The 24,783-nt window shown below is 37.6% G+C and overlaps 1 protein-coding gene and 1 long non-coding RNA gene across 4 annotated transcripts in view; one reads left to right on the plus strand and one right to left on the minus strand.

The window, feature by feature from the left end:
- Positions 1-389: 389 nt before the first annotated feature.
- On the minus strand, positions 390-18,322 carry BTG3 (BTG anti-proliferation factor 3). Of its 2 annotated transcripts, none has more exons than XM_081028878.1 (5): positions 17,569-17,946; positions 13,701-13,879; positions 9,270-9,407; positions 4,382-4,589; positions 390-1,497 (listed from the first exon to the last, which is right to left on the minus strand). In XM_081028878.1, exons 2-5 carry the CDS (start codon positions 13,871-13,873, stop codon positions 1,258-1,260), a joined length of 759 nt encoding a protein of 252 aa, XP_080885004.1. In that variant the 5' UTR covers positions 13,874-13,879; positions 17,569-17,946; the 3' UTR covers positions 390-1,257. The 2 variants fall into 2 exon arrangements, with proteins under 2 accessions (XP_080885004.1, XP_080885003.1); XM_081028877.1 differs by lacking the exon at positions 17,569-17,946 and adding an exon at positions 18,126-18,322 and having other exon boundaries at positions 824-1,497.
- The window catches only part of LOC308488790, a 73,744-nt gene continuing 65,625 nt past the window's right edge, over positions 16,665-24,783 (plus strand). The window contains exon 1 of one of the 2 annotated variants that reach the window (XR_013991952.1): positions 16,665-17,018. This is a non-coding gene — a long non-coding RNA (uncharacterized lncRNA). The remainder of the gene's footprint in view (positions 17,019-24,783) is intronic. The other variant, XR_013991953.1, reaches the window with a different exon arrangement.

Genomic DNA, 24,783 nt, shown 5'->3' on the forward strand with positions numbered 1-24,783 from the left:
AAATAAGACCTAGCCAGACCATCAGCTCTATTGATATAATGAGTGACATTACAAGCAGTATATTTGTAAAAATTTTTATGAACTTTTCTATAAGACTTACTCCTTTCTGTTGTTAAAGCTTATTTTTCAGGTATTAATACTCTTCTTAATAATAGGGATTTTTCTCCTTCAAGGTACTAATTTTTTTCTCATGAAATTAGTACTATGTAACACATACTATTGTTTCCCCAAAAATAAGACCTAGCCAGACAATCAGCTCTAATGCGTCTTATGGAGCAAAAATTAATATAAGACCCGGTCAAATTCTTATCTCTTCTTGTAGTTCAAGTATACTTACAAGACTGATGGAATTACAGTGGTACAAATATGAAGGACTACGGAAAAATATTAAGTACTGTACTATTTGGTTTTATTTTAGACCTCTAGTAAAGATCTTAATGTGTTGGAAAAAAGCACAAGGCACAGAAATTAAGAGTGGCTGAAGGACATTTCTACTTTATGCGATGGCATTATGCACATAAAGTCAGATGTCGTATCAAAGTTAGTATGGGCCAAATTCTTGGTTAGGAAAATCTATGAGTAGTGACTGATGGTTGAAAGACGTTTCATTATATTTTCAATTAGCTACAACTAACTAATTTTAGATTTTTTATATATATTTTGATAATGTAGTCTTTGGGAAAGGTATGGTTTGAAAAAAAGTTTTAAAGGAAAATTTAAATTCTTGTTCTATTTTTCTTTACTAAACATTTCAACAGTGAAGTGAAACATCCCCTTTGCTCTCTCCCTTCTTTTTTATGCACGGAACAGAAGCACACATTGTCATGCCTCAAACTACTTTTTATTTGCAACTACATGATTTCACACAATTCTTCTGAACAACGACATAAAATATATTTCCTTGTGTATAAATAACTTACATACTCTCCATAAAGTAAATGTTCAAAGGTGCTAGAACAGATCGTCCACTCCTACAGTGTTCTCATATGCAACAGAGTTGATGCACAATATATAAATACTCAAGTCCAATATTAAAAACTCAGGCACTTGACTAACTTTAATAAAGTTTCTCAAACTATATCAATATAGCTAAAGTGCATATATATTTTTAAGAAAGATTATTCTCAATAACTTCTCTATAAAAATAAGTTTGATGGTTTGACCCATCTAACTTTACTACTATGAATATGAACTTTTAACTTTTAACATGTAATTAGGCTTATTCTACCTTCTCAACACCAATAGAATCAAAAGGAGCTAGTGAGGTGCTAACATGTGAGGGTTAATCCAGTGATTCCGGTCACAATGCATTCCAGGAGGAGGCACCCACGTTACTGGAATTGGGCGATACGGTTTATTCTTCCTTCCCTGATTTGGATAACCAAATGGAATAGGAGGAGGGTAGTGATTCTGATGGCCATTTCCTCGGTACATTCCTGGCTTTTTTCTGGGCAAAGGGTGCCACATTGGAAGAGGTGGGAATATCAGTTCTGAAATCTGTAGAGAAGAGAAAACAGTAATTTAATTCAAAGGAAAAACTATCTATGTATTACATAAAAACTAGGTGAGTTTCCAGATTCCTCATTAAAGAAAAACAAAATCACTCACCCACAACCCAAAGAGACTTGACATTCCTATAGTCAAGTATAAGTATGTTAAAAACCTCATATATTTTCTAAATAAATGAAAAGGAGTAAGCTCAAACACAGCAATCTAAAGCAACCAGAATTTTTTCCGGTTATTTCAACTAGAAAAGATCACAACACTGAATGAATGGAAGCTTGTAAGGAGATAGCTTTATTATTTGGTATAGGCAAAATTTCTTTTGGGGGACAGAAAACACACAAGAAAAAATTTTTACAAATTTAACTTTATAAAAATAAAATCTTATGTTTTCTTCTAGAAACATCAGAGATTTAGCTTATATGTTTAGGTCTGTGATCCATGTCTAGTTTTTGTGTGCATGGTGTCAAGTAGCAGTTAGATGATTCTTCTTTTTCATATAGATTATCCAATTGTTTCGGTACCAGTTCTTAAAGACTATCCCTACTGAATTACTTTGGCATATTTAAAAAAAAATGTATGTGAACTTATGTGGGTCTATTTCTGGACTCTATTCTGTTACATTAATATATTTGTGTATCTTTGAACCATTAACCCCACTTATCTTGATAAACATAATGGCTTTGTATTAGTGTGAGGCCTCCAACTTGACGCTTCTTTTTAAGTTTTAGAATTGTCACTTTCTAAGTTAAAAAGCCTTTTGGGATTTTGACTGATACTAAGTTAGATCTATAGATGAATTTGGGGAGAAATGATATAATCTTTACTTCCTAAATAGTGGGGAGTTACCTTGGGGGTACCTTTTAGAAGTACGCAGACTTGCATAGTACAAAGATCCCTAAACTACAAATTTTTGTCCTTACTTTGATAATCCCTTTTTTAAAGTTCTTGGAAATGCAGGCTCAAAATGCAAATTACAGGAAGATTAAAACTGGACACTTGTACCAGCATCCTACACAATGGCTTAATAACCATGATTCTCTCTCATGAAACTTTTGGTTAGTGAATACAATGTTAAGGAGAAATGTTTTATTTAAAAAGCACAAGAAAGACACTTCCATTTCCATGTCTTTATTATAATTTTATCCTAACAGGTTTTCAACGTTAATTATTATAATACAATTAAATATTAAAATAAATTCTAAAATTAAAGATCAATTTACTTATAAAGTATTATCAGCAATCAATTCAACTTGGGACTTAATTACGTTACTGCTTTGTTGAGCAACAACAAATAATAAAATTGCCACATATCTTAATGAATTGTAGGCAATTAAACAATGGTAATTTGTAGTATATAACACATCATGCAGAGAAAGAAAAAAAAAAGCCCAATATATTTAAGGCAAAGGTCTTAAAAATGATCCCTGAAATACAAATATGTTTGCTTATCTATATGGGAACTCTCTCAGGAAGAATATAAAAATAACTGATAATAAATACCTCCATGGAAGGGCACAGGACTAGTGGTTGGGGGGAAAGGGAAGACTTGCCACTATTATACTGTTTTATACTGTCTGAAGTTGTTTTTAAAAGCAGGTGCTGTTATCTTATAATACACATATACATATATCCCTAAAAATATGATAATCATCAGAACTAATTTTCCTCTCAAGCCGGGGAAGGGTAATTCAAAATTAATTTCTAATTCAAAATTAGAAATTAAAAATTAAGTTATACTGAAAGGATATTCATTATATAAATGTATGCTGAATTTAAAGATTTAGTTTTTCATACTCAAAACTCTGATACTCTGATTAAGGTCTAAATTTTCATTTTAGCCTAAATCCAACTCTATCATAAAACTGGTATATTTCATTATATCTAATTAAAGCCAAATTATTAGGTTGGTGCAAAAGTAATTGCGGTTTAAAAGGTTGAAAATAACTGCAAAAATTGCAATTACTTTTGCACCAACCTAATAATATAAAGTAGGTATATTTTTAAAAACACACAGTTGACCCTTGAACAACACAAGGGTTAGGGACTCAGGGGATTGGTTTCAAGGTACCAAAATCTGAGGATGTTCAAGTCCTGTACAGATCAATGCACAGATGGCCCATCGCACCTTCGACTCCCAACCTTGGACTGAAAAACAGTACGACAGGTATTCATTAAAAAAAAGAAAAAACCTGCATAAGTGGACCTGTGCAGTTCAAACCCGTGTTGTTCAAGGGTCAACTGTGCTCAAAATTAGAAAAATGTACATGTTGAGGCTCAACTCAAAAGATGTCTTTAAATTTTTTGACTTTACAATATCTGTTAAGTACTATTGTGTGAAGAATTTTTTAAAGTACATTAAATGTTCTTTGGTATGTGGGGTAAAAATAGTAAATAAGGAACATATAAGTGCATGCTCGGTAGCTTTGTAACTCTTCAAGTGTTACAAAGGAGATATTTTTGGCTTGAGTGAAAAATTAACTGAAGCATAATTTAGAGAACTTAAAGAAGAACGAGAAAATTAAACCTAAAGGTACGAATTGGAAGTGTTAAAGACTACAAAAAAATGAGTGGCTATTTTTGAATATAATAAGGATTTTCAAAACATTAGGAATGCTTCATCATCATGGTTTTTTAAATCTTCTTGACCACACTATTTGAAACATATTTATCCTACTTACTGAGTAGTGAAGCAGACCTTTGATGAAGTGACTCAGGATACCTATTTACATCTCAGAGGTGTAGCTTCATGTGGAAAGGTAAGAACTGTGATCCAGAATCTCAATCAGAAAAACCTTGGGCAACATGAGTAAAACTACCTGGAATGACTTGGCAACGCCCTGCTCATGGACCTTCAGTACGAAGCCGTTTCAGTTACCTGGTACACGGGGCTTGGGGTTGCAGTCACCGAACTGGGTTTCACTTCTACTTCCTTACTTGTTTCTTCATCTGAAGAAGAGGATCCTGAATGATAATCGGAGGTAACCTTATCAAGGGCCCTGGTAACTTTCTTGGAGATCTCATCCTTGTTCTCATCCTCATTTTCAAAGCTGGCAACAATGAATGCATTGTTTTTCTCTCCGTACCTAGGAATTAAAAAAAAAAAAAAAAAGTATTACAAACCTTTAAGTCACATCAACAAAGAAATATCTACAAAAACCGTTAAACACGTCTGGACATGCCACTGGTCCAAGGCAAAGAAGGAACCCTTCTAGAACCTGACCCTACATGTATAATATCCTAACCAAGCTCCATGCTAACATGCAGGCCACAATTTTCTACTTCTGTTCTATTTAAGTACAAATACAGAGGGTGCCCTAAAAATGTATACACATTTTAAGGAAAAACTATTAAAATTGTAATACTCAATATATACCAATAACAAAAGATGAATACAAGTCACGTTTGACTTCTGCAATTACAAGAGGTGTTCAAAGTGCTTCATCAGTGTCCAGACCCTTCTCATTATGGCAAACTACTGCTTGAGCAGCATTGACCAAAGTGTCCACTTATATACATGTTTTTGGCACCCACAGTAAAAGTGACTCTATTTTATTTTCTGCTGCCTCCTAATAAAAATAATTGTTTAAAACAGCAAAGAGAAATTGTTTTGATTACATTTTTGTCAAGTACCATTAGAATAGGTAGTAACATTTTCTAATGTATTTTTAACTGACTGTTGTAATGTAGATCCTAATAATTCAAGTCACAAGTCAACTAGACATTCCTGAGATTTACTTTTATCATGATTAAATAAAAAGGGGCCCGTGTTTTCTACATCCACACCGACAAAAATGAGAACTGAGGCAACTGCTGAGGTTAAAGAAAAAAAAAACTATTGAGGAAAATAAAGGGGTTTTGCTTGAATTATACCGCTTACCTCATAGAGGTTCCTAGAATAACTGCTCACCTCTCATTTTATTTTTAAAAAGTAAAATGAGCAAGCCTTTTTTTATCCTTGCAAAATGTTTTTAAAGCCTTGATCTAAAAAAAATAATTGTCAGAATATGTAACTTTGGCTGTTGATTACTAAAAAAAGAAAAATAATTTCTGCAACAAGGAAAAATATAATGAACAGTAAAACTAGGAGTTTTCATTCAGAGGACAAAGGAGAAACCCACAAATCTACTTAAACAGATTGCACAATATAAAAACTATGAAACAATTTCTAGTAAACAAAAGGAAATGAATTGTTAAGCAGCTCTTACACAATAGTAATTAAAGTTAGACAAAGTGATTCTAAGCTTTAAAAACATGAGAACTTCAATAGAAAAATAGGGTTAACTATAATTGACTATGATGTCAATTAATTTCATTTCAAATTAACTCGTCTCAAATCATTTCTGAATCAGGGTATCCACAATAAAATAAAAAGCCTAACCACAATAAAACCTTCGAAAGTTTATAGAGAAAGCAAATAGTCTCATAGGTGAGTTCTATTGTTTTATATAGCTGTGCTGTCTTCCATTCTCACAGGCTGAATAGGGCCATAAACGTTACGAAAATATGGTGCATAACTCCCTCTTGTATTCATTTTCAGTTTACCTCATGAGAGGATTGCTACAGGATGGCAGAAGGAGCACTGGACACTGTTATGGCTCTGCCATTAACAACCTCTGCCATAGGCAAGTCACTTAATCTCTCCAGGCCTCAGTTCCCCATTAGCTGGGTGAAGAAGCTGGAGCTGGTTGGATACTGGTTGGTCTTCCACTGGTGATTCTTAGTATAAGATGCCTGAACAGTTAGGGGAGTTCCTCACAACACGGAATTCACATCTCATAATTTCAAGTTTACTTAACACGGGGTTTTAGCAATGGAAATTTACCCCTAAATCCTCTCCAGCATTTAAAGACTCAGCAAACATTGATACAATCAAAGGTTGATTCATATGTTAATGTCAATATTAACAATGGGGTTAGGCCTACCTTCAGTTTTGCCCATTAATGGAGTCAAAATTCAGGCAAAACAGAAAGGCAGGAAATTTGAGAAAAATCCCTGCCTTTGTAGAAGCACAAACCTAAATCAAGGGCAGACATCTAATGACTGAAGGATTAGCTCTATTAAACTCAGATTTCCTTGACATGCAAGTTCAATTAGGTTCTGCATCTTTCCTTTTATAGTATTTTGGTATGAGTGCTCTCTTCACGGTAAGTGAAGCCGCTTACTATATTACTGCAACATTAGAATGTGTAGTAAATTCCTTAGAATTAGTAATGAACAACTTTTAAACTTTCCATTTCTCAATGACACACTTCTAAAACATTAAGGCCAATTTAGTTAATTTGAAACAAATCAATAGTATCTAATGCTTTTTATCAGGAAAAGAAAGGATTATAGAGAAACTATTTTAAAAAGCATAGAAATATGTTGAGTAGATAATAAAGCTGCCAGCTTCTTATCAGAAAGATGTTATCTATTCTGTATGCTCTCAAACATTTCACTAAGTAATAACCTTTCTAACTATGTAACACTCTGCACCCTTCCAATATTTTATCCTGATGGAGTAATTCAGACTATGAAGAACTATCTCTTGGAGTGCACTTCAATTTTTTTCATAACCTTTAGTCTCTAGTATACCAATGATTTATTATATTTAATGAATCTCAGATATTCATTCAATTGTGTAACTGCTAAATTAGCTTTGTTTTAATTTTCAGAGTATTTCTTTTCAGTTTTGGTCCAAAAGTACTAATCACTCTCTAAATCTCGTCTGTTACCGTGTAGCACCACTTATACACAATTGTTAACACGCCTTTCTTTTGTGGGTCCTGTTATCACTGAATGAGCACCCCATATTTTGAAGGTGATTTCTATTATCTGTGAAAAAAATTGAGTAACATCCAATGTTTGGTAAAATTTTAATCATACACAAAATTATTTAGAAAGCTACTGAATGCAAAAATTTTCTTTTATTAACAAGATGAAAGCACAATAATTTTTCATTATCTGACATCATCAAGTAATGAAGTACCCTCTTAAGTAGAATGTCTACATAACTAAAGCTTTCATCTTTAGGTGCCAAGATATAAACATTTCAAATATATATACCCAAAATATTTACATCATTACCCAACTTCTTAACATCCTTGGACAGAGAAACTTTACCCTAATGATTTAAGATTGCTGTATTAAATATTTATTATTTGTGTAATAATACATTTGTACCAACTTCTCAGCTTTTTTGCTCCTGCCTCTACTGCTATGACATTTTGGGGGGGTAACTTTTACTACTATAAACAACCCCCTTTCAAATGCTGCTTATAATACTTTATGGGCTGGAAAACTACGCAACTATTTAAAAGAGTCAATATTACAACTACGTAAGAGTCAATCAGGATCCAACTGGGGACTGAAAAAAATGTAAGCAAATCAATACAGTAACTTTGTGATACTTATTTCTTGTATATTGAGGTCTCCTGCAGGGGTTCAGTGGCCAAAGTCTACAAAGTCTGACCCTGGCCTCAGGTGAGTTCTTAATTAGTCCCAGACTCTAAAATTATTTGACCTTTTTGGACCAAAACTTGAGATGTCGTGCTCTTCCATTTTCTAACTGAGAAGGAAGTGTGGGAGAATCTACTTACTACCTACACCCGGTTTCCCACAGCAAAAAGCTTATACCAACAGCTTATAATAAACAGCTTCAGGGCAGTCCAGAATTTCAGTGTAAGAATAACCATGTATTTTGGGTACGACATGTCTTCAGCTCCATTTTCATTGTTGGAGATCCAGTCAAAGGCTATTGTTAACACATACTTTTGGAATGTATTAGGGTTGCATCAAAAAGCATTTCCACTACAGTCAACTTGTGAATTGTACCTCAAAACCAAAGAGAAATACTTTAAAGGAACAACTGTAGAAAACAACCCACTTACAGGAGGAGGTTCCAAGAATCTGCTCATCCTGTTCCTTCTATCTGGAAATGTCCTTCCCTCTTTCTCATCTAATCAACTGGAACTCATCCTTCCCTAACCAGCTCAGGTATTAGCTACTCAATAGTTTTCCCTGACTCTCAGCAGAGGCAGTAATTTTCTCCATTGTGCTACCAACCACTGCATTTTGTACATATTTCTATTACAGCACAAATCACACTCCGTTGTAATCTGCTTATTCTGTGTTCTGATTTACCACACTTTAAACTACCTGAAAACCGAATGACACTTTAATTTTTTAAAAAGCCGTAATTAAGAATGCCTGGTTCACAATGAATGTTTTTAGAATGGAGTACAATTAAACTTCAGACCTAACACTCAACCTTTTAAAGTTCTGTTCATTAGAAGACAAGAAATAATTTCCATTATGAAAACAAAACCATGAATATATCAATCAGTTACTTAACCCAAATGGGAGGTAAGTAAGAATAAAAACAGAGACCAACCAAAAGTTATTATCCAGTATTTTTTGGGAGTGGCTTTTTTCTAATTTGAAGAGGGGAAAGACAAGTGCACCACCACTGAAAGAAAACAGTAATAGACTTACAGGAGTCTAGATGTTTAAATTCTACTTCTTAGTCTACAAATAAGCATCCTGGCAAAGCTCTAGAAAAACCCTTGCCCATCAGGATTTTTGAGTTTCTTTAGCTGTAAAACAGGAATATAACCAGTCCTTCACTACCACTTCCAGAAGACTACTTTACAAAATCCACATCTGAGAAAGCCAAGCAACCAGCTTCTGGCCATAAAGATACACAAGCAGGCAGTACTTGAGAGAATTTCATAAAGTAAATTCCAGCAAGGTAATCAGTTCAACCATGAAATTCAAGAACTCACCGACAGCACACCTCACATGGGTCCACCCATAGAGTGAGTTCCTTTGGCAAGCCCAGGTCACTGTACAAGATGCAGCTGTTCTCACAGGCTTTCAAAACGTCAGGATCAACTCTCTGAAACTTATTGACACGAATGCATCTACAACAAAGTGGAGTCAAGTTAATAGCTTTAATAGAACTATAATCTTAAGTCCCATTATAAGTATTTGACAATGTGAAAAAAAAAAAAAATACCCTGGTGGAGAACCCAGGAATGTATCTACCCTAAATAAATAGTAAATGTGAACTAAAGGCAAAGAGGCAGCATCGACAAACTACCCAGGCTAGTAAAAAGAGGGCTTTTGTGTGAGTCTAGGGAAATCACTAGAACTGGCTCTATCTCATTTTACCTAGAAACTACTAAGATCATATGTACATTAAATGAGCAAGGAGTATAAAGTTGCATGAATTTACTCAGAGCCGTGAAGAAAAAGTGTTTTTTTTTTATTTTATTTTATTTATTTATTTATTTTTTGGTAAAATATTTCTTTTTTTTTTTAAATTTATTTATTGGGGTGACAACTGTTAATGAAATTACATAATTTCAGGTGTACAATTCTGTATTACATCAACTATAAATCCCATTGTGTGTTCACCACCAAGAGTCAGTTCTCCGTCCATCACCATATATTTGATCCCCCTTACCCTCATCTCCCTCCCCCCAAGAAAAAGTTTTAATAGACTGAGTTCACATATAGCAAAATCTCCAACTAACAAAAGATCTCAACCAATTTTTTGAAATAATATTACTTCTTGTGACAAGTTTTGATCTGTCATTATCTTGCTTGTATGTCCCAGATAATAAAACAAGTGTTAAAAAGGATGTTCTTTGCCTTACTTATAATTGTTCAATAAATATTGAATCAGTTAAGGACAGAGAAGAATTCATATCACATACTTAAGATTAAAATATAATCCAAAAGTGTTATTGGCTTATTTCATTTAACTTGTTACCCATAGGTTTTCTTTTTTCAATCACTGTCAAAGTAAGTGAAAAAATTTCTCAACCAATAAAGCCACTGGTTCCATTATTTTTTAACCTAAGAAATACCTCATCTACTTGATGGTATGCTCAAAGGTGGCTCCCTGTACAAATGCAAAAATACAGGTAAAAATAAGCATACCGCTTACCTAGAGTAATGGTAGCTACAATGAAAAGTAATGCCTACAAATAAGAAATCAATCAAGAGAACCCAGGTTTTAGTACAAGTCCTAGTACTTATTGGATGAATTTAGATTAAGCCATTTCACTTCTTCCTCAGACCCAAAGCTCTAAAAATATGGAAAATACAAAGTAACTGACGAATAGTAATTATACCATTAAATAATACAATGACATCAATAGAATACGCTATTTAAGGTTTTTAAAAGTTAAATTTTTTAGTTGATTTCTATTTTCATTTAAAACAGTGAAAAAGTTCTCATTAGGTAACAGCTAACACGTTATCTAAATAATAATACAGTTGATCTTTGAAAAGTTTGAATTGCGTTAAGTCCACTATGTGCAGATTTTTCAATACCTTGTTTTCAATCCTTGGTTGGGAGTCCATGGGATGCAGAGGGAACTGTACACAATGATCTATGCCATTTTACATAGGGGACTTGAGCATCCACTGATTTTGTTGTCCAAATGGGGGTCCTGGAACCAATCCCCTCAGATACTTAGGGTAACAAGTTTTGGGGAAAGTCAAAAGCTTTACACACACACACACACACACACACACACCTGTTGTTTTTTTTCCCCCCGACTGTGCAGGGTCAGCACCCCTAACCTGTGTCAACTGTTGAAGGTCAACTGTAATTAACAACTTTTTGAAGGTTTACTACGCAATAGACAATTTCCTAACGCTATGCATGTATTAACTCTTTTAATTTTTACATTTATCCTGTGAATTAGATACTATCTATTTCCATCATTTTAAGAAGGAGGCAAAAAGAATCTGAGTAACTTGCCCACACTCAGTAAGCAAGTGGTGAATCCAGGGTCCAAATCCAGACCAAGAGACTCCAAAGTTCATTTTATTAAACACCTTATTCTGTCTTAATAGCATCAACAATTTAGCAAATTCAGAGCAAAATAAATTATTTTATAGTATGTAAGATGCTGTTTGTTTATTTCTGTAAGATGTTCCTACGTTACACATTCTAATGTTGTGTAGGTTGATTCAAAAATCCCAGGTGGCCTAGGATCAAAAGCAGTCAAGGGTAAGGAGGCAGATCTTAGATATTACGTATGTATTTTTATTACCTATATTGAGAGCGATGTAGACTCTAAGCTTAAAAATGTATACATATGTAAATACAGATGCTTAAATAGAGACTCTGCTTCAACAAAATTTACATAACTTACATATTTTTATGCTGTTTTTTCACTCTAAATGCTGACTACTTATCCATTAACAACTCTTCAAAACAGGATTTTAAGAGTTGCGTAAAAATAGCCTGTCAATTACTTAATTTGACAGTTTAGTTCTTTCCAATTTCTTGCAATTATAAAGTGTAAAAAAAATCCATATTCATATATATATATATTTGTCTGCATATCTGATTATGCTTCTAGATGTTTAGATTTACTGTTCAAAGAGTGTGAATATTTTTACACATCTTGATAACAATGCCAAATTGCCCTCCAAAAGCATCTTATTTGTATACAGCGTGGAGAAACAACTTTAATTTATAAACACATTAGAAGAAAAAACACGTCCAACCTACTTTATGGATTAAAGAGTATACTAATTCTGGTTAATCCTATATTTTATTCATTTTTATAATAGTAGTGACATACTATTAAGTCTAATAGTTTTCTACTTCAAAGATGGCTTCAAAATGACTTAATGATACTTCTGATCACATGCCAATTTAATCCTGTTTGGCTAACTTTTTTCCCTGAAGTTTTTAGAATTAATGGAAATGAAACTGTACACTGTCTGACCTTTAAGCATTTACTTGACAGTGTCTCCTTTTTCAGTAATAGTACAGTGGCTTGGCACTTCCAAAAGCCTTTGTCCAATGTCAATTACATCAGTGTAAAAAGCCTCAACAGCTCTAACTCACAAAAGCTCACTCTATCAGAAATGAAGATGTGCAGAAAAATATTAAAGAGAATCAGGTGACAAGATAAGTAACTTGAGTTTGCTTTACACAGAACATCCATATTTCTATTTTAATTCCCCCCCATTTTCCAATTTACCAGGAAACCTCTTTGGATAAAAATGAAGGGGAAAATAAATCAATTACTTTGATTCTTTTCTTTTCAATAGAACACAAGCTCACCTGGCTTTTAGCAAATGAGAAATAAATCATATTTTCACCTTCTTTGCAGATTCCTTGAATAGTTTTGCATTTGCAACAGCTTAGTGACTAAAAGGAAGTCCTTTTTGCATCACAGCACAGAAGTTCTGATTTGGGGAGGAAACTTTGGGGATAGCAACATGCTTCAAGAATTTCTGTAGATATGATAGCCACAAATGTTCCACTTTTATTTTTTGTGACCACATCCACAAATGGGACAAGGTCTGACAGACCAGTTTAGCAGAACATTCTCAAGTCAGGTTTCCAAGTGGTCACATAAATACTAGGCAGTGAGCATGCCAGGACATGTTAAGCAGGAGTCTGCTCTTCTTTACTTTAAGCTGTAAATGTAACTTATAAACCAGAAAACAAAAGACAGCTGCAAGCGAGAATTACCTTCCCTCTCAGAGCCACAGTGTGGTGTGCAGAAAGCCCATTAGGAATTTAGGGTCAGTTATACGGGAGTTCAAATCTTACACCTAGTATTTACCAATTGTGGATTATAGGAAGTTACCTTCACCTATAAAATAGTCACACTGGCTTCACCCATAAAGAATTATGCATAGTATAAATAAAATTAATCTTGTATCAAGAACATATTAGGTGTCCAATAACCTTAGTTTCCATTTGCCATAAAATTTTTGTTTTTTGAAAAAAACAAACAAACAAAAAAAAACAACAACCACATGTAGCATGTAATTTACCTCTATAGACTCATTTCCCTCAACTCCTACTGTGCCCATTTATGGGTGATAGCTTCAGAGGTCCTCTAGAATTGCAAAACCCCCAAGCACCTGTGCTATATATAAGAATTCACGCAACCTGGAGCCAAACTATAACCACGAGAAGAAGACTAACTCCTATGAGCTTACAGTATCAGCCTCCCAAGTCCAGGCAGTGGGACGCTAGCAGCAAAAACATGAGTAAGGAAAAAATACCAAAAAATACCAAAATGAGTGAGGAAAAAATACCAAAACACCCAGAGTTACGTATTCTGCAGATAAATTATGAAAGGCATAGACTGGTCACCCTTCAATCCTTTGGCCTTGCATTCATTTCAGGAGCGATTAGCCTCTTCCCTTATTCCAATCCAACCCTTTACCTGTAGGCCTGTCCTTTTGATGGTTTTTCAGGATACCAGTGATTTTTGTATTTTTCTTGAAGTATTAGAGTCAATTTCTCAGCAAATCTCTCAACTGCCTCTTTTTTCAACTTATCATGTTTTCGAACAAGCCTTGTGAAAAAGAAGACAACAGCAGCAATTTCGTTCTTCATCTTTCCCTGCAAAGATAAAAATTTTTCTCAAAAAACAAAAAAACCAGAAACCAAAAAAATCCCAAAACATAAAACTGGAAAATAAAACTCTGCAAAATATCCCTTCTTTCAGCTCCCCTTTCTCCTTCCAATTTTATCTTGTCATTCACTGGCTCATATCTGGAGTAGAGAACCATCACGAATTTATGCCATAAAGACTTTATTATAGAATACTGTTTAAGAATCTTATCACAGCTTTGTGAAGAAGTTCAGTAAAGAGAGCACACCAATTTGTGCATGTTGGCTAAAATAAAATCAGAGATATCACTCAGAGAAGCACTGTAATAATACCACTATAACAATACCACTGTATAATTTTTACTAAATGTGTCAATCTTTAGCTGCAATAATTTAAGTTTAAAATTCTGTGAAATAATTTGAATTTTAAAACATAAAATGTTCACTTTAAAATCCAGTATTGCAGGCCCGTTATAGAAAAGTTTGTCAGTTCTTAAAAAGGTTAGACATAGAGTTAACATATGACCAAGCAATTCTACTCCTACCTACAAATCCCAGGGAAATGAAAATATATGTCCACACAAATACTTGTACACAAATGTCCATAGCAGCGTTATTTGTAATAGCAAAAAAGTGCAAACAACCCAAATGTCCATCAACTGACAAATGGATAAATATATGGAATGGAACATCATTCAGCAACAAAAAGGAATGAAGTACTGATACACACACAACAGCATGGATGAACCTTGAATATGTCATACTAAGGGAAAGAACAGTCATAAAAAACCAAAAATTGTATAATTCCATTTACATGAAACGTCCAAAACAGGCAAATACTAATATATAGACAGAAAGTAGAGTAGTGGCTTAGAGGTAGGAGGCATGGAGGGATGAGAGGAGTGATGTCAATGAGCATAGGGTTTCTTTTCGAGGTGATGAGAATATCCTAAAATTGACAGTGGTAATGGTCCTACAACTCTATGAATATATTAAAACCAACTGTACATTTTAAATGTAAATTGTATGGTATGTAAATTATATTTCAATAAAGTTGCTATACGTAAAGAAAAAAAATTCAGTATGGAGTGTTTATAAGCATTCTTTCAGGAACAGATACACTTGTAGTGCCAAAAAAAGTATATATGACTTGTACCGTGTTTCCCCGAAAATAAAACCTAGCCGGACCATCAGCTCTAATGTGTCTTTTGGAGCAAAAATTAATATAAGACCCAGTCTTATTTTGACTAGGTATAATAAAATATAATGTAACATAAGACTCAGTCTTATATTAATTTTTGCTCCAAATGAAGCATTAGAGCTGATGGTCTAGCTAGGTCTTATTTTCAGGGAAACACAACATTCATCTTTTGTTATTAGTATATATTGAGTATTACAATTTTAATAGTTTTTTCCTTTCTTAAAATTTGTATATTTTTGGGGGGCACCCTTTGTATTCTCCTACAAGATGTAAAAAAATAGCAGCTTTCCATTCTCTTAAGAGAATGGAAACTCAGGGCCATCTACAGAAAATCAAACTAAAAAAAAAAAAAAAAATCAGAAATTTGTTTGCATTTTGGAAGTGCCTCAAGGCAGATCTTTAAATGGCAGATTTGATTTATCATTGATTAATCCATAAAGGCAAAAAAACCTTGTCCTGGGATTGTTTCGATGTATATTCTGTCTTTATGCGATGAGCTCATTCATTTTGGCTGCTGTAACTTGGGAGTTATTCAGATGCTGCATTTACTAAGCAACATCACCTTTTCCTAAGCCAATTATTTAAGACTTACAGCCTCTGTTATGTTTAGTATAAAACCCGACTAATCTGATAGTTTGTGTTCTCACACATTCAAAAAATAAAGCTGATTCTGTTCACTTCCTTTTTTTCTCAAACCTGTTCTTAAAGTCTCTCTTCATAATGTGATTCCCTTACTCCTTGTGCAAATTCAAACAAGGGATCTCACTGTGAAATAAATTCTATATAGTTATCTGAGAGGTGTGCTGGCAGCACAGCCACCCTGATCCTGGATGGGAAGACACCCAAACCTTCCTCCTGGAATCCTAGAATGCCAAATCCACTTTCTGTGGCCAGCTACCAGGTACTGGGCTGCACATCGGAGTGTGCAGGCACCAAAACCCCAGCCCTCCACAACTGCTGTGCAGCTTCGTCCTGAAAAAAATGTGAGCCATTTCCACTTTATAAAGCTGTATTTATTCTCCACCACGTTATGATGGAAAAGAAAAGCCAATGCAATTTAATATATGGTTTGGGATAAAAGTTGCTGGTGGAACTACACTAGCCTCCACTCCAGCAAAGAAAACAAGGAACCACACGAAAGAAAGGCACTGAATCCTTACCTAGATCATTCCCCACATTCATTAAATTTGCCAACTATGTTCTACATATACGAGTTTGGGGCTTTTATTCCCCAGCCCCCCTTTTTTTTGCTTTGTTTCATATCCAAAATAAAAGAAGAAAGGAAGAAAAGAACCACTTAGTGGTTGCTCTCGGTGGTAACACAGGATGAGTCATATGGAATTACTTTTTTTTTCCCCCCCCGTTTGAAGAAACGATGCCTGGAATGGCTGAGAAACGCTTCCACCAGTCAGTATTCTCGGAGTACCGAAAAGTAAAAGGAGGGAGAGTTGGAAAGTCGGAAGAGTGAAACCAGAAGCGAGCAGGGCCCACAGGACCTTCGGCGCCCGGGGTTAAGTGGCCGCAGTTCCTCCACCCACACTCAGAGCGAAAAGCTCCCATTTTAAACATCGCACGGTGACGTCATCCTGGGACGTCGTCACCGCGGCGGCCGCTCCGCAAGTTGTACTTTGTTCCACGGGCTCCCCTGCTCCCGGGGGCGTGCGTGGCACCCGGAGGAAAACCCAGCCCGGCCTTCCAGTTGATAACTTTGGACTTTTCCCTCCCGTGTGACGAAAAGCTAATTGCAACCGTTTTCTAGAAACAACTCTCCCTCCCGCCAGACGTTTCCCAGGTTGAGGCAGCGCGGCCCCGGAGCGTAGGGGTGACGGGCGCCGGAGCGGTCTCAGCGGCGTTGCCAGGCGGGGTTCCCACGGCGCGGGACGCTGGACGTGCTAAGCCCTCGGAACCTGCGGCGGGGCACTCGCGTTCGGGTTCTCAGCGCGCGAGGTGAGTGGGCATCCGACACCGCCGCCCGCTTCCCCCAGAGCGGGCTGCAAGCGCGTCCAACTGGTGCAGTCGCGGGCTCCCCGAGTTCGGGGGCAGGCCCCTCCCCCCGCACACACCTCCCCGGGGAGCGGCCCCCGGGCAGGGTCGGCTCCGGGCGTCGGCTGCCCCCTGAGCGAGCCGGGCTCCAGGACACACGCGGACGCGGAGGAGGGGCGGCGGGCTGTGGGGAGACGCAGGGTTGGCGCCCACTCCGAAGAGAAGGGTAACGCGCGGTGGGAACGTGGCAGGAGCCTCGAGGCGGCGTCGCCCCAGGCCCGATCCCGCCGGGGTCCCGCGGACACCCCGGCGGCCCGCGCCCGCGCCCCCCGGCCGTTCCTCGGCGCGGAGCCGGGGCCGACGCACCCCGGTTCCACCCAGCACTCCTCCCTCCCAGCTCCTCCGCGCGCCGCGCTCCAGCAAGCCTTCGACGTGGCCGCGGGGGCGCCGGACCACCCTGCCCCCGATGCCCGCGGCTCCCACATGCCCGCCTCCCCCGGCCAGCTTTCCTCACCGCCGCCGCCGCCGCTGTGGCCGCAGATTCCGCAGCCCGACCCTCTCCGGGCGTTGAAGCGAGGGTGCCGCCTCAGTGAGCCAGCGCTCGGCGGCGGGGGAGCGCAGCCAGCCCTGTCCCGCGCGAGCGACTCCCGCGTCGTCGGGCCGCCGAGCGCGCGCTGAGAGGGCGGGCGGGCGGGCGAGCGCGCGCGAGCGAGCGCGGACCTGAGGCGGAGCGCGGGGGGCTCGCGGCCCGGAAGAGGGGAGGGGCGATGACCCGGGAAAGGGTTGGCGCGGTGCGGGACCGGCTTGCGCATCTGGGGGGAGGAGCCTGGGGGCGTGGCTTGGCCAGGGCCCGTCCCCCAGACCCGGGCCGCCGGGCACCCGGCGCAGACCCTCGGGTCCGACGGCGAGGGCCGCGTAACGCTGGAGGCTGTGGTTTCCGGGGAAGACCCGCTCTCGGGGAGGAGCCGGTCCTCGCTGCCTGCCCTCCCTGCTGCTGCATCTTCGGGGGTCGCGCAGGCCACCATCCCAGGGCTCACTGGGCCTCTGCTTCCCTCTTTGGTCTCTCCTTACCGCTCTGCGCCCTTGACATCCTCCCGCCAGGAGTGCGAGTTCTTGGTCCAGCTCTGTAGAGCTCCAGTTCTCTAGACCCAGGGCTTGGGGGGCGGGTACAACACCCACCGGACGGAAGGAAGGCTGCATTTAATGGACTGATCCTTGTCCTAGCAGTACTCATTGCAGGCAGATCAACTGTGCAGCCTCCGTGTTACAGTTTAGGTTATTTAGAACTCCTAGTTGGGTCCTTCCCTCAGCGCAGAGACTACCTTTTGTTGACCCATTTATCCCGCCCAGCCTGGCACTGAGCACAGTGTCCTGCATGCATGAAGGAGAGGCTCCTGGGATATTGACTGAATGAATGAAACTTTGCGAGTCCAGGCTTTCTGTTTCTGAGATGCTTCTATTCAAGGGCTTTCCAGATGCAAAGCTTAATTTTTGAGCAAATACGAATGTGGAAAATGTACACTAACTTTCTAAAGAAAGTTTTATTTTGAATCGACACCATGGTATTCGTTTTGTGAAAGAACTTTAATACAGCCATCCCCCAAAATACAAGATATTTCTACTTTTTAAAAATTATTAAAAGGGAGCCATTTTTCATGCTACATAAATCATTCAAGAACTGGTTGTTCAAGTTATAGATTGACCAGATTCTTCACTGCCCACTAAGCCTGGGAGCATGTTTTCAGCCCAGTTTTATGAATATTTTAAATTTTTATTACTGATGTTAGTGATTATAGGCTATTAGCAATTCAAAACAATTTTTTAGCAGTTATAAATACGCAATCCCAAGACCAGTACAATAAACTTTATTTTTTTTTTAATTATACATTTTTACCTAGGGCTACTGGACTGGTCAGTTTAAAGAGATTACTGATATTTATACCCTAGACTATTCTAGGAAATATGATGGTGTTTCTAAACTCATAACAATCTGATTGAGGTTATTCTACTGATGAAAGCTTTTATCTTTGCAATTTCATAAAATACCTAGGTAGCCACAAACATTACTCAAAAATTGTTCCGAAATTTCTATAGCTCAAGATTGCTATTTTGTGTAATGTTTATAAATCTGTGACCCATATGGTCCAGACTTAGAGCAGTACCATAGCCTGAATACTGTAAAGCAGATAAATAACAAACAACACATCTTAAACACATCTTTTCTCTCTGATCCACTGTTCTCACACAAGGTAGCTGCTCGTGTGCCTCTGTCTTTCAAAACTTGGCTAGATTCTTCTCCAGCCCTGGCTATGTGCTTCAGATCTTTCCCTTCAGTTGTCCTTCCTCCTGAGTCGGAATCACAAAAGCCCCAAAGAATTGGCCTAGCAATGCAGGACCCTTCTCTCTAAGAGCCTGGAAGAGGGAGCAGATCTGATACAAACAGTTACACATTAATATGTATTTTTCCTTTCACAGTGGACTCTAAATGTTCACTAAGATGGTCTGTGAATAGGTGTAGTTTGCTTTTAGCACAAGTGGTTTCTTTTGAAAATGAGCCACCTTATTAGCGCAGGGGCTTTACAATCACACCCATTCTGTGGTTGTACCCCAAATTACAGAAAACACAACTCACACTCAGTCACCAAAAACCATGACTAGCTTTCCAATCAGAACTTATTTTCCACTTAAGTAACTGTGTAAGTCTTTAAAATCTGTTATTCCTTTGAGCTCAGAGAAGTTCAGTACTGAAAACAAAACAGTCTCAGGTACCATCTTCTCAATCCACATGTCAAGTTGGAAACTGAATACTAAACTGTCACTTTTATAGTAGACAAAGAAAATTCTCTTTTGTAACATCAGGGAAAAGTGTTCATGCAGCCTTTGGAGGCCACTGGAGGTCTAGGAAGTGGGAGCTAAGACTCTAATTCTAAAAACATTTCAATGTATTTCTTCAAGTTTTCCAGGACTTACCCATTTGGCTAAATTAAAATAAGTTAAATCTTTCTTTGTTTCACTTCTTAAATATACATCAACTGGCGGTGGTTAAAAAAACATAAGCATAAAGATAATTAGTAATGTTCATTATTTTCTCCTTTACATCATACAGTAAAAGTGACTTCCAAAAGTCACAACACAAACTCTCTTGATGAATAAAGCAATGGAAACTGGACACAACAACTTCCTATTTTGAGTTACATTAACTGGTGAAACCCTCCTCCCTGCCCTAACTATACCTCATACATGTCCCATCTTTTGCAGAAAATGTGTTGATCCAGCTTCTCAGATTTTTTGTTGATAATTGGTTCAGATTTGTTAATTCTTGTGAACTAAGTTAGGAGAATGTATAGGCTATAATACTTAGATGGGCCACACATTCTGGGCTCATATTAAAAACCTCTGGTGTAAAATTTCCCTGCTTGGCAGGAGAGGTACCGTTGTTGAGTTTCTTTGACAATACTCTCTTGTTCTCCATTACAGAAGAGGAACTGAATTCTATTAATAAGTAGTGTACAAACCCCTATCCTTGTTGTGTGTAACAAAATTAAGAATAGAGTTATATTCAATTAGCAGAAGGTTCATAAATGTTAGAAAAGAAGGAACTGCTTTGAAATACAAGTGTTAAGGTTCTCCAGAGAAATAGAACCAATAGAATGCATATATGGAGAAAGACTTATTTTAAGGGATTGGCTCATGTAATTGGGGGAGCTGGCAAGTTTGCAATCTGTAGGGCAGAGTGGCAGGCTGAAAACTCAGGCAAGAGTTGATGTTGCAGTCTTGAGTTCAAAATCCGTAGGCAGAATTTCTGTCACCGTCTCAAGGAAGTAGTAGTATTCATTCTACTCCGGGAAACCTGTGTTTGCTCTTAAGGCCTCCAACTGACTGTGGCCCACCCACATTATTGACTGTAATCTCCTTTACTTAAAGTTCACTGATTGTAAATATTAATCACATCTACAGAATACTCATGACAGCAACATCTAATATAGTGTTTGACTAAACAACTGGGCACCATGGCCTAGTTAAGTTGATGCATAAAATTTAACCATCACAACAATCTTCATTCAATATTATCATCAAAGGCACAAGATCCGTAGGTTTAAATATAATTAAATACCTTAGTGAACGACATAAAGCATGCTTTCATTAAGAAAATAAATCCCCCACTGAAACTAATAAAAAAATGGGGGAATACATGCATACATACATACATACATACATATATACATACATACATAGCATTCATTCATCTGTTAAGATAAAAAGAGAAAACAAATCCCCTTGTTTTCACTTTTCTTCGCTTGGTTCAGTCAGTTGTGGTGGTGGTGGCTGTGGGTAGGGGTGGGGGAGGGAGGACTGGATGTCAGTTTTCAGGGGCCCTTTTTTGCATAACCATGTGAAATATTTGTGCTAGAATATTGGGGACAGTGTCTATTAGGATCAAAAGACAAACAAATTGCTTAGAATCTAGTAGGAGGTAGAGACATATGAACAATCTATGTTACACATTATAAGTTGTATTATAAATTAGGTGCCACCAAAAGATATCAAGGTAATAGTGTTGTAGGTACATAAAAGTGTTTGGATTTGATTGTGCTTCCAACGAAAAGGAAGTTTCACAGACTTGTGAGGGCAGCATTGCAAACCTTCCTTACTACTTTTTCAATACAGGCAGGTGGAGGGGGAGAGGTCATAAGCCTGAGGAAATTGTCTCCAAGGTAGTGTCACTCCTTTTATGTGGGCAATGTCAGTGGCGCCACAGAGATGGCTAGAATTCATCAAATTCACCCAACAAGTCCTGACATTTGATGGTTCAATTAGGATGATTATGGATAAGGTTTAAAAATCTGCTTTGTCAGCGGGTGATCCAATGAGGTGTTGCCATACAGAGCATGTTCCCCATCCCACACCCAGTCCAGAAAAAGCTCAAAACATGGAGCTAAAGTTATGACGTTAATAAAGTTATCACATTAATAATTATTTGTGATGTGATGTGATTGGCAAAAATATTTCATAACTGTTCTTCAGGCAGATAATTGCAACAGGTCAGGTTTTTCTCTACCTTGTAGGAAGGTTTCAACAACTCTTTGTGTGTATGTGTGTGTGTGTGTGGGTGTATGTGTGTGTGTGTGAGATATAAAAAGTGTCTATATTGTATGCTTTACCTTGAGAGAGCGACAGAGAGATATTTATGACACAGAGATTATGACAGAGAGAGTTTTGAGTGTTTTTATACTAGCCTAAAGGGCTCACAAATGCTTTTTTTCTTTTTAGGAAGAGAGTTGGTGAAAATAATAAACTAGCTATGACCCGTATCATTAACAAGAACTGAAACGCGATGGGGGGCAGTATGTGTGGAAGGAAATGAGAGCAGAACAGAGTGGTTGCGTTGGTAATATTGTTTTGTTTTTAATTGCAGACATGTAAATACTGAATTTTTATAGTGTTGAGGAACCAAAACGAATTGGAAGGATAATACTCCTTATACCAGCTGTTCAGCATAAATGTTATATAAGAATGTACACAATTCTTGGACATTAAAATGTCTCCGAGCAACAACAATTGGAGGAACATAATTCATTAGTCTTTTGATATGGGTGCATAGCTTATGCAAATTTCAATGGGCTTTTTCAACTATAGTATCTATGTTTAATTTGGAAGACCTAATATTTGTGATAACTCTTTATTTTGGATTTTCTATAATAGTTGGATTTCATTCAATTTTATTTTAAAGGCAGGTAACATGAAATACATAACTAAACATTTAATAGTATTTTGGCATGTGGGATTATTCATATATTTGTATCTGCAAAACGGAAAAAATATGCAATTTAGGAGAGACTTTCAAAAAGGGGTGAGCCACAAAGCACCATTCCTCTCTTTAAACTCATTTGCTTGGTATTTGAACTCATCATCTCATGGCTTTGAACACTTGATATGAGAGGACTTCCTAGTTAATAATTCCAGCTCCAGACAATCCTCTGAACTCCAGACTTTTATATCTAAGAGCTTAATGAACTCCACTTAGATGTCTGAAAGGCATTTCATATATAACATGTCTCAAGATGAACCCTTGTTTGCCCCTGCCTCTTAACCCCCATTAAACTTGTTCCTCCTGAATTGCTTGTTATGTCAGTACAATTCTTCTACCCTTGGCTCAGGCCAATGATTTGGGAGTCAACAATCTTTCCTCTTTGCCTAACACCCAATAGGCCATTTATGAGTAAATCTTCTTGACTCATCCTTTGAGTTTTCAACTGTTTTTGGCCCATTCAAATGGCTTTACAGTGCTCTACAAAGAGGCCCCACAGTAGCTGCTCCCTCATTTACCTTCTTCCAGTCCATCCTCCCCACCTCTCATTTCATCTCCTGTTACACTCCCCGTTCATTTTAATCCAGTGTCATGGTCTGTATTTGTTTTCTATTGCTACCATAACAAATGACCGCAAATTGCCACAAATTTAACAGTATAAAACAATTCAAATTTACTATCCCACAGTTCTGTAGGTTAGAAGTTGAGTTAGCTCAGCTGTTTTCTTTGGTATTTGGCAGAATCCCATGCCTTATGTTTGCAGGACTGAGGTCCCTATTTCCTTGCTGGCTGTCAGCTAGGGTCTGCCCATGGCTCCCAGAACCCTCTCTCTGGTCCTTGCTCATGGGACCCTACAGCTCAGAGCCAGCAACAGTGTGTGCTATTCTTCTCACACTTGGAATCTCTCTGATTTCCCCTCTGCTGAATCGGAAGTGAACTGAATTTGAGAAATGTATTAACCTACTAAATAGATTATTATTACACGGGCATTGTAGGTTCTTTAACTGAAATATAGAACTAACAATTTTTCTTAAGGAAAGAATAGATTATGATACTTACTGTAGAAACATGTAGAATTCAATGATAAACGGTTTAGTATAATTTTACTGTTTGTTGCTTTTATAATCTTAGACTGTAAAATAAAACAGTTGAACTGAAAATGTCGTACTCTTACCCAATTTCATTGCCCCAATGCTTTCCACGCTCTTTTGCTTTTTGTTGGCCAGTGTACTACTACTTTTTATGCCACGTATTTGAAAGTGTCAAATCAAAGTACTGTTGCAGCCAGGTGGCTGCTGACTTTGTTTTTACTTAAGTGTGAGATAGCATTCACATGTCAACTTGTATTTTTTAATGAAATAATTTTTATGAATTCCAAATACACTAAAACGTTGCCAGAATTACCTTTGAAAGCTTAGTGTAAAGTAATAAATATAGACTCCAGCAGCATCTCAATATATCAAATATCCATTCTCATAGAGACTTGGTGAAATCAACATGAAAATATTAACAATTTTAGCTTTTAAAAACATTTACTCTTGACATTGTTTTCATTTTATACATTTCTCTATAGATTATCATTTTATACCTTTCTCCACATTATTTCCCCTATGATTGGCTATAAACTAAGGACATTTGTTTGTGCTACCTACCACCCCCAAGTGCGATAGACTAAACACTACTTGATTATCGTGACAACAAAGGGAAGATGAGATTTATTTCACACTATTTAAAAAATGTCTGAATTTGGGTATAAATAACTTACTTCCAGTTTCAGTACCACGAAGTAAAAGATTCAGAGTGGACTATTTGAGGTCGACAAAATTCACACATGTCTCCAAGAGTGGAGGGTCTGTAGGTTAAGATTGGCACCTGAGTTAGAAAGTCTACAAAACATAAAGTTTAAGGGTTCAGAGGGAA

The sequence above is a fragment of the Rhinolophus hipposideros genome (genome assembly GCF_964194185.1).
Source record: "Rhinolophus hipposideros genome assembly, chromosome: 2".
In the NCBI taxonomy this organism is placed as follows: domain Eukaryota; kingdom Metazoa; phylum Chordata; class Mammalia; order Chiroptera; family Rhinolophidae; genus Rhinolophus; species Rhinolophus hipposideros.